We start from the raw sequence: 17,835 nt of genomic DNA, 5'->3' as shown, positions 1-17,835 counted from the left end.
TGTGGGGGATGGAGGCAAGGGGGCAGTTGGGGGGAGAAGAAATGCAGTGGTTGCAGCATGGGAGGAGGAGAGAGACCCTGCCTAGCTTGCTATGCGTCTGGGTTTGGAAATGCTTTCCTGTTAGGTGGTAAATCTGTGTTTGAATGATTGAGATGGTAGAGCTTAAGAAGTTTACACACATGTGTGCTTGTGCACACAGACCCAGCTTTGAGGTGCCTCTGAAAACAGCAATTTGCAATTTGGAAGACTCAAATGGAGGGAGGGAGTTTAGCACTGGCTGAAGGCAACTTGGCGGTGGGTATATGTAGGATCTCTCCCTGGGAATCTGAGAAGGGATCTCCCTGGGAATCTCGTAAGGTGTCCGCTGCCTTGTAGGAATGCCTCCTGTTTGCTTTAGGGTTGTCATATTCAAGCTTCCCAAATCCGGGTGGCCTAATTTGCATATTATACAAATCACGCAGCAAATCACACAGCATTAATTTAATTTATTTGTCAGATTTGTATATTTTCCCCTCCCTCTCTGCCCTCTCATGTGATCAGATCCAAAGTAAAATCCAGGCAGAACATTTGAAATCCATGTGGAATTTAGCAGCTGGGTGGAGGAACCAAAATCCAGCGGCTACTCTAAATTTCGGGGGACATGGCAACCCTAGTTTGCTTCCACGTATGCTTTCCTTGTAGATTAAAGGAACAATACCCCCCCCCCCCAATCCAGTGTACTCTCATCCAAAAGAAACCAAACATGGGTAGTGCTGTGGTGCAGGGAAATGGATAACAATATGGTATTTCCAGGGTGTGTGTGTGTGTTTAAAAGTTGTTTATTGGATATGGATTGATTTGGGCTTGTAGCTGAAATGTCTGGCTCTTTGCATGAACTTCATTGGTACTGAAGGAGAAAGGAGGGTATTCAACATGCCTTCAATGAGCTCTAGCTGAAGAGGCCTCAACAGTCAGAGAAAGAAGAGGCGTGGGTGGGAGAGTAAATAAATAAATAAATGAAACACCAAGGACTTAAGAACCAGTCTAGTAACAAATCTTTAATTTCTAGTAAGCTTTAAAGAGTTGATTTCTTTTCTTTTGTTTTGTTTTTTTAACAAACCAGTTCAAGTACATGCCTTTGGATTATAAAAGTACCTGAAATTGCCTAGAATATCAGCATGCATAGCTTGTTAATATTTACATATATTTACATGGGGGAAAACAAAAGAGAGATCTACATTTATTTACAATCTACACAGGAGAAGAGAAAGGCAGCATAATTGTATTTCTTAAAATACAGTCGTTTGAATAGTCAGCACATGCATATTGAGATATATTTTGCACCAAAGGTCGGTGGCAAAAGGGTTTGAGACAGACCTTCCAAACTCTCTATGCGAAGGTGTAGCATAATGAAAGTCCCTTTTTTAAAAAAGAAAGAAAGAAAGAAACAGGTTTTTGCTTTGTTTCTAGTCTATTTGCATCAAGTGCTTTAAAAATGTTCACTAACACAACGGCAGCATTATTTACCCTGGCAATGGAAGCAACACAATCATTTCCTAACTAACTAGCAAGAAGCTGCTGGTGAATGAAATATCTATTGTTTTCTCATTACCCATCGACCAACATACAGGGACCTCTCCCTGTAAAGGCAGTGCCTAAGCTATCACCATTAATTATCGAAGTAATATAAATGAGACGCTACAGTATGTACTAAATGAAATATTAACAAGACTGGTGTCTTTAGCCTGAGAAATGCACTAAACTGGACTCACTTTGCAGCAGACTACCTATGAAAGTCACACATACATAATACAATAGTGCCCGGCTTATAGCTCAAAGTCCAGACAGTCAGGGCTCTTTACTTGATCTGTATTATTGCAAAATACATTCCCTTAATTAGCTTCTGGAAGACAGAATTAACTCCCTACCCTCATGGCAGCCCCATCATCATCTCACACTCTGGCTTTTCGGAGTGTGCTTCAATGCTGATGTTTATGTACACAATGCACAAAATGGGGTGAAATCTGAACCCCAGAGACATCACACTGCTTCTATGAATGTAGGATGTTTCAAAATATCTGGTGTCCTTGAAACCAACAGACACAAATCCACTGGGACGTGCTTCTGTGGATGGGAGCTCCAAGCAGCAGCCTATTGGAGTACCAGGGAGGTGGCAAAATGCCTTTCTGCTCCCAGGGACAGAGGGGGATGAGAGTACATACAAAGAAGGGCAGCATCTGGCCCCCTGCCTCTCAGGTGCACAACAAACGTCTCGAGCTGCACTAGAGCACCGTGGTAGTGGTCTCACATAGCTCCCGTTATTTCAGTGGGGTCAGTGCAGGAGTACTTCCCAGTGGACCATGCCCCAAATTAGCATTTGGGTGGATTTTCTTCCTTTCATTTTTTTTTTTTTAATCCATGAGAATTCAGTTGCCCAAGGTGGCCATTTGGTTCTCTCATAATTTATTTATTTATTTTTGTTACCTTCCCACACATTCCGATTCAAACAATTCTGTACAAAAGAACAGAAGAAGCCAGTTGAATTTCACAATGAGATGCCATTCTTTGAAATCTTATGCATGGAGAAATACTTAATTTTGATTAGTAACACCAAGAGTATTAAAAGGCTTGTAGAAATATATACAGTACTGTTAAGTATACATACATTTATATAAATAATATATTTATATCTTATTAAAGTTAATTACAGAATAAATCCTTAAACACTTCAATCTCTGTGAGATGACAGCAGAATATGTCAACAAACCCTGGCTCATTTCCCCATCATCAGTTTTGTTTTGCATTCTCCTTTTGTGGCACAGTAGTTATGTATTTATTTATTTTAACAAAAACCACTCTGCCCAGTGTATAAAAACAGATACCACAAGAAGCCCAACTTTCAAGCCTGCTTGGCTAGCCCTGTGTTTTTCTTGATGAATATTTTGGGAGGTTTAAGGAGATTTTCTTTTCAACCAAACCCTACCTTATTTTTATTATACAGTCATGATTTAAAAGACAATGTGGATACCAATCCCAAAGAGACATGGCAAGCTATCTTTGACACTGCATTTTTGATATGCAAAGACAGAACACAGAGGCAGATTCCAAGCATTTAGGAGGTACAAGTTCAAGTTTACAATACAGTTGCTACAAGTTCAACATCAGAGTTGACTGTTTCACAGCTACAAGTGTTGGGAAGGATGTTGGGCATCTTAAAAGCTGACTGCTGTTAGCCAAAACAATTGAAGCAACATAGCCTGATCCAGCAATAGAGATCCTAGCATGGAAAAGGCCTTTTGTGTAGATAGCTAATGAAGATCCACATACACATCTAGATCCTTATGCCCATCTGCAATGTAATTCTCAGATAACTGGCAGGGTACATCTGATGTTATGGAAAGGGATTTGCATATCTACCCAGCACAACTGTTATACATAGATGCCCATGACCAGAGCTTGATTGAAAGGTGGCTACCTTCCTCCCATTGAAGTCTAACTTGAGGCAGTTTGGTTGTTGGATCCTCCTCTCTCTGGCCGCATTCACATGTAACACGGAGCTGTGGGTCCAATGGACCCACGGTTCTGCGCCCGCTTGCCCCGCTCTCCCATCCCAATTCAGATGTATAGGAGAGTAGTCTCTCTGCAGTCAAGGACTGCAGGAAGGTGGGGGAGCTGGCTGTCCGGGCTTTCTACTTTATGCAAAACTTGCACAGCCAATCACACCAGAGTTGAAGGAGGAGTGAATTCCTTCCTCCACTCTGGTTCCAGGGGCGGCAGCCTGCAGTTCAGAATTCAGATGTACTGCAGGCTGCCTGGAACCTCGGTTTGTGGCGACGAAACTCACTACAACCTGAAGTTTCAGATTGGAGTTTCAACCCTCGGTTTCATCGCTGTGTGCAACCCAGGTTGCCCACATTCGGATGTAACGGCCGTGGAACTGGAGTCCCATTCAACTGAGGTTCTGCATTACATGCAAATGAGGCCTCTCTCTCTCTTGCAATGAAATCTATCGAACACAAAGCAAGACAGGCTGTTTTGCCATACGTAGCTGTCTCCTAGGCCTATGCAAAAAGGAATGTTCCTTGCCTTCTGGCAGAACAGACTGCAGCAGTTCCTTATCTCGTTGTGCCACAACTATAGGGGAAAAGAGATTGAAGCACAAGTAGGAAGAGTTTGGTCACTGGTAGACGGCAGGACTATTTAACCAACGAAGGACACTGGTGATAAAAGTATCTAGTTCACAGGGACAAAAATTAAGTAAATATAAAATCGGAAGCAACACAGGTTGTGGTCTTGGCATTCGGTTGCCCAAGCTCTTTGATATCATTTCTAGGACATGTAACATCTGCTTTTCAATCAGATTATAAAGACCAAGGTGGAACTGTATTAGTTTCAAGCAATTTCCAGAAGCTGGTAATGTTCAACATCCAGCTGGGATCTTAAAGTAGGTTGCCAAGAGCTGTGAAGGGACCAATGTTCATGAAATACAAATTGAAAGCATTCTAAGAACAGTTATTTGGCTCCTGGACAATATTTTTCATTTTTGTACAATGGGCATCTCTTTTTTTCATGGAGGAGATTGTATAATGACGAGAAAAAAATGTGATAATCTAGAAAGCTCACTTATGTTTTACTACTTGGTTCTACAGGCCCTTAACACATTTTAATAATACAGTACTTTATAGATGACTAGTGTAAAAATCCAAGAGTGCTTTTTTCTGTGAGAATCTTTAAGCTGTTAGGTAGAAATAAATTATCAGAACACTTCTGTGAGATAGCTGCTTCTTTACCTATTTTCTTTTTACTAGTTCTAAAACTCCTGAGGTCATTGTCTGGAAGACCGTCCCAGTTTCCTAACCCACATGGGTATGAAATTGATGTTGCCAATCTCCATTTGCCCCAGCTTCTCTTAAGACTGAGGACGAGGGGTTAAGGCAAAGATCGTAATACTTTCTCAAAATACATCTAGCACAATAGATATAATTTCTTTTGTGCAGTTAAAACCCCAAATGTAGTTTTAATCAAACTGCATGTGCTGAACACAGTTAGAATAAATCACTAAGTTAGTTCTAATGCCTTGGCAGCAGCAAAGAAATCCTCTTTCAGTTTTCTTACTTGAGGAGTGTAGAGAGTTTTATCTTCCATAATATGCGGAAAGGATTCTGTGTCTGTGTATCAGTGGTGTCCAAAAAAATAAATAAATTTACAACTAAAAAATTTCCAATTGCAAGTCTTCATAGCTTGCAGTCTTTGGAGTAAACTATTGCTGGGAATTAACTAGAAAGAGATAATGGAGGGAAAAGAAGCAGATTCTATATATCATGTTTTCATTTCATACACAATATTGATTTGAAAGTGGCATTTCTGAAGGTGGAATAAAGATTATGACAAGTTGATCTCTCCCTTGTTTTCCTAGGAGTCTGTCACACCTTTAAAAATCATAGCAATCAGTCAAAGATATGGTCCAGTTCGGTTGCTAGTATTAGAGTAAAATGTCAGGAATCAAGATATGGGATTTTGAACATTCTTGCTTGAGAATGGGTTTTGGCAGGCACATCAACCTGTGTTGCAAGCGTGGCGATTGAGCTACCTCGGTTCACCTTAAATTAAGATGGTCAACCCGTGTGTTCCATTTCAAACTGCTCACATGTTCCTCCATATATAAAAATTTCCCTGCACACAAACAGTTATATGGCAGAGAGAATGTCTTCTGCCTGACGTGCTAATTTCTGTGTTTGCTTTCTTTCTTTTTAAATAGAGGCCTATACAGTCATGTGCATGCCTACCTGCAGTCAAAAGTGGCACAGTCCAGACACAGGGATACAGTCTTGGGGACAATTAGGCCCACATGGTTGGTGTCCATGATTATGATGAAGATCTGACTTCAGCTGGTGTCTGCTTCCCATTCAAATGGGAACATATCCTATGAATCGATGTGGACAAACACACATCCAAACACTATTGGATCTGTGATTTTTTAATCTTTAATTTCAGTGGTATAGGATTTTATTTCTTGTTTTTTTTCCAGTTCCTACCTGCTTTTGGTGGTTGTTAAAAACTGCACCTAGAAAATGCCTGGATGGCAAGGACCCCAAGCAAGTCCCAAAGCCTTTCTCTCCTTCCCTCTCTTATTTCTGCCAAGGCCATCTGCCATCAAGCTGTTGTATCTCTCTGCTTGTCTCTCTCTGGAAAGTGTTTACTTTGCTTAACTAACCACAAGGTGTGGCAATTTTAAAGAAGCACTGGAAGTCACACTTCACAAGAATTGTGTTTTGAATTTAGATGTTATCACAATTGAATAACTGTTAATCAAGTTGTCCCCTCGGACTCGCTCCATGAGTCATTTCTTTAAGCTCCTTGATGAATAATAATAAAAAATAATATATTTTTATTCCATCCATATCCCTTTAAAAGTTTAGCAATCTTTATTACATTCATTTGTCATTAATGATTTGTGGGTGTTGTGTTTTTTTTTAAATTGTTCTTTGTCTTTTCATGTGCTATATATTTAATCCTACCTTAAGACTGGATACTATTTTTAGAAACTAAACATGCACATTGAAAACTAACCATCAAGTCTGAAAACTAACCATCAGCCATATGATGCCTTTCTACCAAGAGCACAAGAGTATATTAGAATACTAATAGATGCATTACTTATATTAATGAGTTTTTTAAACCATACACTGCATATAAAAAGCCTGTTTTTGTAGCATTAAGACAGTTCAATATTAATTTGTATTCATTGCCTAATTGATTGCAATTATTTTTTTCAAGCTTGTGAACTACTAATTAATAGTAAGTTATTGCTGAATCAGGATCTAATACCTTTAAGATCTCTGGATGGGGGAGAAAGTCTTGAACCATCTGGCAAGTGAGCCCCTCCCTTGTCTTGCCCCATTATCATCCTCCAGTTCACCCCCTTTCTCCTCTTCCCCACTTGCTGTCGGCTGTTGACCCTACACGATGTACTGGGCTGAGTTTCGCTGCATTGCAGCATCAGTGCCTGCTGTCTTCATGAAACGTTAGAAACCACAAATATATGTAGGGGTGGGGTTTTCAATAGAATCGAATATGAAATAACAGATGGATTGAGTGACTATTTCAGGTGCAGTCAAAATGGAAACTAGACACTGAATCTGTGAATGTTAATTGAAAAGACACAGCATAGACATGGACCCCAATAAATTTTAATAAATTGATATATTGATGGTTAATATATGGGGTAAAATGTGTTTACCCAGTAAATGTATGAACAAATGAATCCCTGCTAACTGGGCAAAGATCTTTTAAAAATGGTGGCTGTCTTCCTATATATTTAGCTGTCCCTATCCAGCCCAGCACAGGGTCTCCCCATTGGCTCTTGCTGGTTTCTCCCTTGCGTGTGGCCCCTTTTGGAACAGGAAACTAATTTCTCATTTCTTTTGCTATGCTTACCACTCTGTGAGGTTGGGGTGTAGGGTTTTTTTTGGGGGGGGTATATAAAATAGTATATACATATTTTTATTCATTAATCAGTTCAACAGATTAAAACACAGCTTTTTTCTGTGTAAACCACTTTGAAAACTTTCAGTGAAAAGCAGTATATAAATATGCATAGTAGTAGTAAGTAGTAGTAGTAGCAGCTTGTCTGTTAAATGCGAAAGAAACATTGGCGGCAGCTTTGTTCTAATAATTTGAGAGCATCTAAAAATGCCTTAAACTAAATAATTAGGTAAGAATGTATTCTGATCCTGAAGTCCTATAAAAATGAGCAGTTTTGACTATTAATTAAGGATATTCACTTTATGTCTCACATTATTAGGAAAAAATGCCTGAAGCCCAAGCTAAGAACTGGACAACGAAAGACAAGAAATATATGTCTGTTGTCCGATCTTTGCCTGTGTAGGGAATTTTGCTGCATATGCCCAGAAAATAAGAGTCAATTTGAGGGATTTAAAATATGATTTAAAACTGGAGTGACTATTGAAAGTGATGTTTGTATCTTTATGGCCGATGGAGATGTAGAGCGGCTGTGGTTTTTTGGTTTTCACATAGCATAAATGAGATCTAATCTAGACTGTAACAGCCTGCTAGGAAGGGATTGGGAACCAGTGGAAGATCTTGCCAACAGAGGCCTTGGGGAATGGGGGGAAAGGGTTTAATTGTTTCTAGACTAGCAGAAAATGAACCAAAAATACACTTCAGCATTGCACTTTGAATTCTGACGACATGCAACTCAGAATAATTGCAAGATGCTTTTCAATGTAATTCACAACAAGATTCTTTGGAGATCCCACCCACCCCCCATGCAGTATAAAGATTCATGGTGATGGGATCGTTCTGACAGCTCTTTAAATGTTTGACTGGTTTGGAAACGGCATTTGAGGCATGATTAAAGATTCAGTTGGGCTCCTCTGAATTGTTTTCATCCTGTGCATTTGCCATTCCAATGCCTGGCTTTTGTTACAAGTTAGTGTAGGCTGACCTTGGCTTGAATCATTAGTGGCACATGCAGCTGACAATCTCTTGACAGTTTGAAAAGAGTAGAAACAAAAGTTGTTTAGATTGTCCAAATCCTACGCCATTGTTTATGTTACTTTGGGGAGGGGGGAGTTATAACAATAGATCACGGGCCATTTGTGACAAGTGACACATTCACTGTTTGAGAGATTTTTAATGAAGCTGTTTAACACGAGGTCTCTTTACGTAGCATACTGATGTGGCATAAACTGCCCGGCACTGAAAGCCACGCGGTAGTGATTATAATACTTTTTTTTTTAAAGTCAATTTAGAAGATGGTTCATCTTGTATCGGCAGTGTGGAACTGTTTACTAATTAGTTTCCTAACATCCTGTTTTGTCTTATGCTGATAATATGTGAAACAGAAAGTCAAGGAGCAAAACAAACATATCTTCCATGAATATATATATCTCTCTCACTGACCAGATTATGTACTTTTTGCCCTATAAACAGTCACTGACATAAGGGAAATTATTCAAATTAGCCCCATTAAAAATTTTTAAAGACAAGTTAGGCAATGCCTAACTCTTCTTAGAGGACATTATATTTACACTATTAAGTTGAATCAGCTCTATACCAATTTAACTATCATGGCATCCCACCAGAGAATCTTGGGAATTGTAGGGTGATGAAAGTGCTGAGAAACTGAACTACATTCCTCATCGAGATGAGGGAATGGTTAGTCTAGGTCTGTGGAAGATCTATGTCTCCTGTGAGAAACTGAGACTAACCAAGAGGGTTCTCAACTATTTAGAAAAACACAGTGCCATGTTGATATTTCCGGACAGTATTGTATGTTCTCCCTACAGAATTTGATTCCAAGATAGTAAGACTGCAGTATTTCACACACTTATTTGGGAGCAAGTCAGGCCTTGGAAAATTTTCTTTGGATCTAGGAGCCAGCCCAAATAATTAGTCGCCAGACAATGGACACTTGACAAAATTACTTGACTTAGTGACAGGCATTGTGGAGGGAGAAGGTAAATGTGCTTCTCTTTATCCTCTTTAGAAGTAACATACAGGTGGATGGAGATCATTATTTGTTAGGGTTCCATTCCTAACTTATGACCATGAAAAACGAAACTGTGATTAATGAGGCATTGCATCTTTAGGAATTAGGGGATTCAGTTCCAGAGCAGTGCAGTGGAGAAGTGGCAATGTTTTTGGTCCTTCCCTTCCCCAGAAGCACTCTGAGCCACCTGAAAACTGCACAGTTTCCAGGCGAACAGGCTTCACAGTCCTCAGGACATGTTTTTGGGTTGCACAGATGGCATCCTGGGCGAAGGGGAAGCTGCTTACCCACTGCACCAGTGTAGTTAGTTGGGAACTTCTATTAGGTGGCTCTCCCACTGCACTGGTGCGTGTCAGGCACTGTGTCATATGGGGTCACAGCCTGCTCCCCTTTGATTACAAAACCCTTAAACTGTTCAGCCCCGACCCACACTTGTGCCCCCCAGTCGACACACAGCAGAATGAGGTAGGAGAGTGGAATGTGCTGTGGCACTTCAGGCTGCATGTGGAAAACTCCATGTTTTAATGGCGCAGTGGGGAACTGACTTGGTTAGCCAGCCAGAGGTTGCTGGTTCGAATCCCCACTGGTATGTTTCCCAGACTATGGGAAACACCTATTTGGAGCAGCAGCGATACAGGAAAGATGCTGAAAGGCATCATCTCATACTGCACAGGAGATGGCAAGGGTAAACCCCTCCTGTATTCTACCAAAGACAACCACAGGGCTCTGTAGTTGCCAGGAGTTGACACCGACTCGACGGCACAACTTTACCTTTACATAAAAATATTCCCTGAAAGTAAAAAACCTAATACAGCAGGAAGGAAGATTCTAGCCTATTTGAGGCACTCTTTTCTTTTCCCATTTCTCAATGAGTGTCTGCCATTTCCCACGTGGGCAACAGAAGAGGGAGGTGTTTGATGCTGGCACAGTAGCTTGAAACTCTCTCACCTGCTGGCCTCATGGTTGACCCCCACCTCTTGGCAGAGGAGGTGCAGCAAGCAAAAATGGACAATTAACCCACTCCACCATCAAGGCAAGACTTCTTGCCTTGTGTCACCGAGATAACAAGATGTCCTTGGGAGAAAACCCCATTGAAATCTGTAGGAATTATTTTTGAGTAGCCTCATCTAGAAAGCATCCCACTTACCCCGCCTTTCAGACAATTGATTTTATACATGTGCAGATCATAATTTAATGAATCAATTCATCAAAACTCATCCGATTAGTCAACTAAGATTGATTTAATCAGGTAACAGCACTAATTATAACTCATACAACTGAGTAGTTTGTTTTTTTAAATTGGGTGGCAGCCCTAGTAATAACATATTTGGATAATGAGGAAGGGTACGGGCAGGCTTCATTATCCACAATTCCAATAATCATGGATTTGAGTAACTGCGGTTTAAAAATAATGCCCCAATATTGCCATTCAGTGTCACGTCTCGCGTATCCATGGTTTTCATTGCAAGCCTCCAATCCCCAAATATGGCTGTGCTCTTCCCATATGTGCTCTGTGGGTTGAGAGAGGAGATTGTTTAAATGCTGGACTTGGACTTGACCTGTCTCTGATGCTACGATGCCTCTGAAGTTCTGGACTTGACCTGTTGCTAATGCTGTGCTGCCTCTAAAGTGCTGAAATTGAGCTTTGCAAGGTGAGAGAACCACCCCTTGGGTATTTGTGTGAACTGCCTCTCATGCTGTGATGCCTCCCTGGCCAACCTGACAACCGGTAAGGCCTGGGGGTTGAGCTGCTATGTTCTAGCTGATGGCATCAGAGTGCAGATTCTGTGATGCATTCCTGGAAGGACTGGGGGAGGGGCAGCTAGAGAGTGGGAGAGAATCATATCTGAGATGGCCAAGGCACACTGTGGTGCACTATTTTCCCCCTCATCCCCAGCTTTCCCCCTTGGTGTCATGGAGATTTTTCAGGCCATTTCCTGAGACTCTGGAACCTAACCCCCAAATTCCCATTGACATAATGCTTCGTTATTCACGGTTTCACCATTTGCGGTTGTAGGTGCAGAACCTAACCCCTGCGAATAACGAGGTCCGCCTGTATTTAAGTAGGGTCAGAATTGCGTAACTTATATGCACGACTTGGACTGTTTGGTTCAGAAGAGGCTTTGGACTACTGATGTCTGGGGGTTAAATTGATATGTGAATAACAGAGTAAACTGAAAACTATGAATAATGTTGTTTATAATTTATAACTGAAGCAAGTCTTTACAGGAATCCAAAAGAGCGAAAATATCTTGGCAAGAGTAGAAAAACTAGTCTTTTGCATAGATCATATTAGCTATACTTTACTCTTACAGATAAATCCTATCCAGGTCTATGGAAATGACAACTCTTCTATATTTGCCTTTGTACTGATCTATAATGTAATAGAGTTGTTGTTATATTCACGTTGTGTAATTCCTTAAGCTGGCTGAAAAACGAAACAAATACAGAAAGGCTATCATTCTCAATAGAGTTAACTATAGAGCTTATAGAGTTAATTCTTATCCAGCTTTAAATTGTTTATACAATGTTTTCATGGAAGTGACATAAAACAGTTTAATATTTTTTTTTTAAAAAAAATCAGTTTTTACTTGAACAGGAGCACTTAGTTGGAAAATAATGAGAACTATATTGGCTCCACTGGAAAGAATAAGAGTTTTCCAAACCAAGTTTGAAAGAATCAGGTTCTCTGACCAGAATATCCAGATAGATAAGCCCTAATAATTCATTATACAAAAGACGCTCTACATGAGTAGAGCGTCTAAATCAGGGCTGGACGTCCCGCCCCAAACCCATCAGTGCCCTGCTTACATCTGAAGAGGGCACTACTGCATCTGTTATGACTCGCGTTTCTGCATTGAAAAGGCACCCGTGATGGTGGGCGCATCTCCTATGGAGAGGCATCTGTGAACAGGAGGTATTTGTGATGGTGAGCGCTTCCATTATCAGGAGGTGCAGGCCCACATCTCCTGATCATGGAACTGCCCGCCGTCACTGGTGCAGTATTCGCCTCTTCATACGAATGCCACTTTAGCCATGAGCGGGGCGCTGACAGGGATGGGGGGTGGGACGTGACTTGCAGCAGCCCTGTTTTAGATACTCTACTTGTGTAGAGTGTCTTTTGTGTAATGTCTGAAGAGGGCTAGATGGGCAAATTTAAATGGATTGCAAGATTCAAGTTTGGCCCACGTTGCCACTTCCAGTGCAGCAGGATTAACTGCTGCCTTCTTCCCCAATCAGCTGCTCTCGCACGCCAGCCTCAAAACAGAGATCTCTGCTTTGGGGGGACCAAATACAGCTCCCTGTTGAATTTCACTTTAGAAGCATTTTGCCCAACGAGTCAATTGCAGACTGCCTACCCAGAATTATTTCCATGGCTTGTAGCCTGGATTAAGTTGCTGACTGTGTTGGGCTGGTAGAGCAGCTTCACCATCCCATTTTAAACACTTATTTCCCCCAGCCTGGCAAGTCTCTGTGTCGGGCTGTTAGTGTCATTGAAAGATGTTTGTTTTCAGAGAGCTCTTTCGGATTGCCACTCTCCTTTTCACGATCCATTGACATGCTGTGAGATACTGTAAATATTGTAGAGCGGGGGTGGGGGGGAGAGAAGTAGGAAGCCAGCACTGGCTAGAAATATTTATCACCATCACATCTGTTTGCTACACTTACAATTATTTTTCTTGGGTTAACTTTGTGTCATGCTTAGCAGCCTCTTTATTCAGATTCCTATAAGATTATAATGAGTTACCATAGTAAGCAATGCAAAGCACATACATAATCATAAGGTTCTGGATCAACTGTATTGGTTTTAAATTAGGCCTTGAATGCACATTGTCTTCTGAACAATCAAGCCTATTATTTTTAATTATGGCTTCGAAGCAAAGTGGTACCTTGCCCTTAGTACAGCTTCTCCGCCTGGACTCGGTCAGCCTCAACAATATATCACTAGCACAGTCAGAGCTGTATGTACTCAGTGCTTTTATTTTTTAAAACAAACAAAAACACCAGGCAATCCAAATTCAGCTTTCTTGCGGCAGAATTCTGTGACCTGTATAAATTAGGAACATAAAGAACATTGCATAATTTTCTTTTATTTTGTGTAACTTATTCTGGTACTGCCATGATAGGGAGGGGTAATGCACTAAATAGGGCACGAGCCCCAACAAATAGAAATCCTATTCAGCACTTCCCCTCTGGCTTGAGAGATCCCACCAGGCATTGCTGACACACTTTTCACCCTCTTTTTGCAGCAATAAAGACTAAAAACTTGAGGCATTTTTTAAATGTTGACATTCCCAGGAAGAGGCATTCTGCACAAGTACCCCATTGTGAGGTTCTGGGAAATGGTGGTGTACATACAGCCCGGAGCATCGCGCCATCCAGGTTTTGTAGGCTTCAGCTGAAGTTCTACAAGCAGAAGGGAAACAGCAGCTAGCACCATTCTGCAAATGCTTGTGCGAGAGCTTGTACAAGAGTTCATGCGGTGCTTTCTCAGCTAGGGTCTACCACAGTTCTCACGCTTCTGCTGGGGAAAGGGACTGTGAAAAAGAGAGGAGACTGCTGCTGTTTGCAGGAGGGGGTAAAACAGCCCTTCTGTGAACGAAAGACAGCGGCTGACATAGAGAGCAAGGCTGAACCGGTGAAGCGAGAGAGAAGCCAAACAGAAGTTCCTAACAGTTTCCCCCCAGGAAACCCTCTATGCCACCCAAAAATATGTCCTGAAGTTTGTGTGGCCCTCAAGAACATATTTTTGGGTGACACAGAGAGCTTCCTGGGGAAGGAGGCGGCATCAAAAATGGCTGCTTCCCCACTGCACCAGTGCAGTGGGTCGGGCAGTTCTGCCAGATTGCTCCCTCGCTGCACTGCTGCCTCCTTCCTTGCTCGGAATGGCAGCCACCTTTGGATCTAGCCCTCTGTGTTCAACCTTCACCTCTGGCTATTGGAGAGATGAAAAGCAATCAATCCCCTACTTGCATGGGTTCATTATGTTTTCAGATGGAGAGAAATGGACAGGAGAGGGAAAATGGTTGCTTCCCGGCTCTTAACCCAGCTCCGATATTTCACAGAGATTTATATATTGCTAGAAACAAGACCTGGAGAGAGCAGGCATCTCCCCCGGCCTCCAGAATTGTGCAAATTAAGATCCACGTTCTTTCCTGTGGCTAGTGTCACCCACAACATTCAAGTTGTTGACCAGAGATATATGGATACTTTTGGCAGTGCTCCCAATTGCACTTTATGTGATAGGCCATAATTGGAGTGCCCAGGTTCATTTGGAACAAAAGGTTTTAAAAGATTAATAAGCTGCATTAGGCTGCCTTAGAATAGCAAAGCCATAAATACCATGGAATTTGGAAAATATCATTTGTTTGGGCGTTAATGTTAACAGATTCTCTGGGGCTTCTGCGTATTCACAAAATGTGTAGGAGCCAAACTCCATGGGCATTCCTGTACTTGTGTGTGACTCCGTTCACTGCAGTGGAACAAGAAATTTTTGCATGCACCTCTTGCAGTAGAAGGGGAAGGCTCTGTGGCTGGGGTTATGCAGATGCGTTGAAGATTAGGGCCCCACAGCAAATTGTTGTATCAGGGAAAGGCCCCCCCCCGCCCGGGTACTTTAAGCTAGAGGCATCGGGGGGGGGGGAAGAGACGTCTTAGCCATTGTTTACAGACCAACTCTTTGATCTATTCCAGCTAAAATACACTGTGTATTCTCCATTTAAAGGAACGTGTTGCACTATCTTTATACCATCTGCAGATATAAACATGTATAAATGTATAGGCAACAAAAGTGTCACAATTTTTTTCCTTTTTGAGCAAAGGGATTATATCTTCAGCTGAGTGGTCCACCTAATTCTTCATAGCAGCAGTTAGTCAATGTGTAGAGCCAATCAACTGGGCAAATGCAGGAGCTTTGGAGAAGTAATCACATGGGTCTGAAAGACGGGGAGGGAAGGCATATCGCACTCCCACTTTACACGGGAGCCCTTTCAAAGAGATTGTCCTTTTGGCCCTCATCAAGTTGGCAAAGGAATGGGGGGCATGCTGAACCCCACCTCCCATTGTAACTGCTCCTTTTCTCTCATTATGGCATGGGTTCTCTACCTTGGTTCCCTAGATGGTGTTGCCCCAGCCCCAATGGCCTTTGACTATTTCATTAAGAGTCCCCCAACCTTTCATTCCATAATTCAATCATGTTCTTAGAATCTGACTCCAGATATTAATGATCTACTCTCTAGCTAGTGTCTTCTGCCAGGGCAGATTAAGACACTCCTTATGGACTTGGGCACAAAGAACCCAGCCCACCCCCCTTCCGAAATGTAGACACTGTTAGCATTTTATTTACCATAACACTGATTAAATGATGGTATATAAATCATATAAATATCAGGCTACTTTATTGCATTGCTATTAAAAGGAACGTTTTTAGTAGGCCCTGGGAAAAAAAAAATAAAAAACCGAGGAGCTCACACTTAACTGGAGGCCATTAATTGTAAAAGCGGACGGAGGTGGGCAGAGCCCTTGTGGACGTGATCTGGATTCAAGCCAAGTTGCTAATCCACCCTCGGCAGCAGCACAGGCTCTGCCAGTATGCGCTAACCCTTTTTAAGAAGCTCACTGACATTTTGTCTGTCTGTTTAATTGCAGCAAAAGGGAGCCGCTACGACCATCTACTGTGCTACTGCCCCAGAACTGGAAGGCCTGGGAGGGATGTATTTCAACAACTGCTGCCGTTGCCTGCCATCGCAAGAGGCACAGAACGAAGCGGCGGCGGCAGCCTTGTGGGAGCTAAGTGAGAAGCTGATCCAAGACCGCGTTGGCGGGCAGGCCAAGTAGCTGGGAGCTCCTGGGAAGGGCAAGCACACCATCAGGCAAAGAGAGAGCTGTGCTGGAACCTTTACAGGCCTATCGTCCAGATCAGGGGTTCCCAACCTCGGCTCCCCTGATGTTGCTGGACTACAGAGCCCATCATCCCTAGCCACAATGGCTGCAGAAGATGGAGGTTGTAGCCCAACAGTATCTGGAGCCCCAAGCTCGAGAACTCCTGATCTAGAAGGCTAGAGCTACAAATCAGCCCCTGTTAAATGAAATGCTAGCAGTTGTGGGAATTGGGGAACTGGGTAAGAGTAACAGACAATATAATTTTGCCAGGCTTAACCATCTTAATTCTTGGAGACACTCTGAACTAACAGCACAAGCTTTTCTGACGTTGTTTCTGCAGGTGGTAGGCACACACTCTATATTTTCCACACAGAAAGGTTCGCACCTTAAAAAACATAAAGCATGGCTTCGCTAAGCTTATGCATCATACAGGTACATCTCCCCAGGGAAGATGTGTTCTCTGTCATGGGTACACTTGGTGGCAGGACCAGGGTTTGCTTCTGGGTGATGGGTGAAATGGACCTTAGAGAGGCATTTGGTTTTCCCATCCATTTGAAAAACGGCTCAAAATATGAGGCCCAGCTACCCCTGGGGAGTTCAGTTGCTATTAGGGCTTCACCTCTGAGGAGAGTATCCCGTTGCCAGTTATGCTGATTGCTGTTAATATTTTGGGTTGTGACAAAAACAACCCAAAATCTTACATAAAAATAAAAGATCAGGACGCCCCCTTGACTGCAAATAAAACTACCTTGTCAAAAAGAGAAGGTGGCCAAAATCCAGGTTGCTCTCCTTCTAACGAAACATATTGCAGGATATCCTTAAAGTATGATAGTAAAAGGTACGTTTGCAAACCATTCTCTAAATAGTGTGGGGTAATGTTGTCTCTTTACAAACAGACAGGGTGGGATTAATCAGGAGGGTGGAAGGCTTTCCATCCGGCTCTTGGAGGACAGTTCTAAGGAGGGCTGGATTCTACCAAAGGTCACCAGTGTTCCAGCTCTCCTGGCACTGAGTTCTGTACATTTCTCTCTCTCTCAATTTTAAACGTAGTAAAAGAACATGCTTGAGTATTGTCACCTGAAGAGCAAGTCTATCTTGTTCCTGTGAACGCCTTACAGTAGTTCCTTTTGTGTGTTTATTTTTAAGAAAAGAAAACTTGAGGAAAAATAAAGAACTCTTCAATGCCATGAAAACGCCATATTTGTTCTTGTTTCATTCTGAGTTTTGTTTATCTGTGGAGATTTTGTTTTTTTGTGCTTCATAGCTGTCTTCATGCCAGGAAATTATTGTAAGCCAGCCTCCGTCCAGCATCCTGTTTTCTGTCAACAAAGAAACAAATAAAGATGGTTACTTGCAACTCCCAATGCTTCGTTATTTGTGGCTGATAATGATCTGTGATATTTCTCTCTCTCCATTTTATCAATCTAGTCCATGTTTACTCCACTTGTCATCCAGAGAGT

At 42.0% G+C, this 17,835-nt stretch overlaps 2 protein-coding genes across 8 annotated transcripts in view; one reads left to right on the top strand and one right to left on the bottom strand.

The window, feature by feature from the left end:
* The window catches only part of WWOX (WW domain containing oxidoreductase), an 811,261-nt gene extending 793,522 nt beyond the window's left edge, over window positions 1-17,739 (top strand). For 3 of the 5 annotated variants that reach the window (XM_053270440.1, XM_053270439.1, XM_053270442.1), the window contains 2 exons: window positions 16,142-16,286; window positions 17,522-17,739. In XM_053270440.1, coding sequence (XP_053126415.1) covers window positions 16,142-16,286; window positions 17,522-17,639 — 263 coding nt within the window. In that variant the 3' untranslated portion in view covers window positions 17,640-17,739. Of the gene's footprint in view, window positions 1-16,141 lie in introns of all 5 variants that reach the window. The other 2 variants (XR_008311186.1, XM_053270441.1) reach the window with 2 other exon arrangements.
* The window catches only part of MAF (MAF bZIP transcription factor), a 337,376-nt gene continuing 320,552 nt past the window's right edge, over window positions 1,012-17,835 (bottom strand). For all 3 annotated transcript variants that reach the window (XR_008311189.1, XM_053270448.1, XM_053270446.1), the window contains one exon: window positions 1,012-17,694. Coding sequence is in view for 1 of the 3 variants with exons in the window: in XM_053270446.1 (XP_053126421.1) it covers window positions 17,646-17,694 (49 nt within the window). In the remaining 2 variants the exon portion in view is untranslated. The remainder of the gene's footprint in view (window positions 17,695-17,835) is intronic.

Source organism: Hemicordylus capensis, chromosome 9 (assembly GCF_027244095.1).
Source record: "Hemicordylus capensis ecotype Gifberg chromosome 9, rHemCap1.1.pri, whole genome shotgun sequence".
In the NCBI taxonomy this organism is placed as follows: domain Eukaryota; kingdom Metazoa; phylum Chordata; class Lepidosauria; order Squamata; family Cordylidae; genus Hemicordylus; species Hemicordylus capensis.
This window is presented reverse-complemented; position numbering and strand designations above follow the sequence as displayed.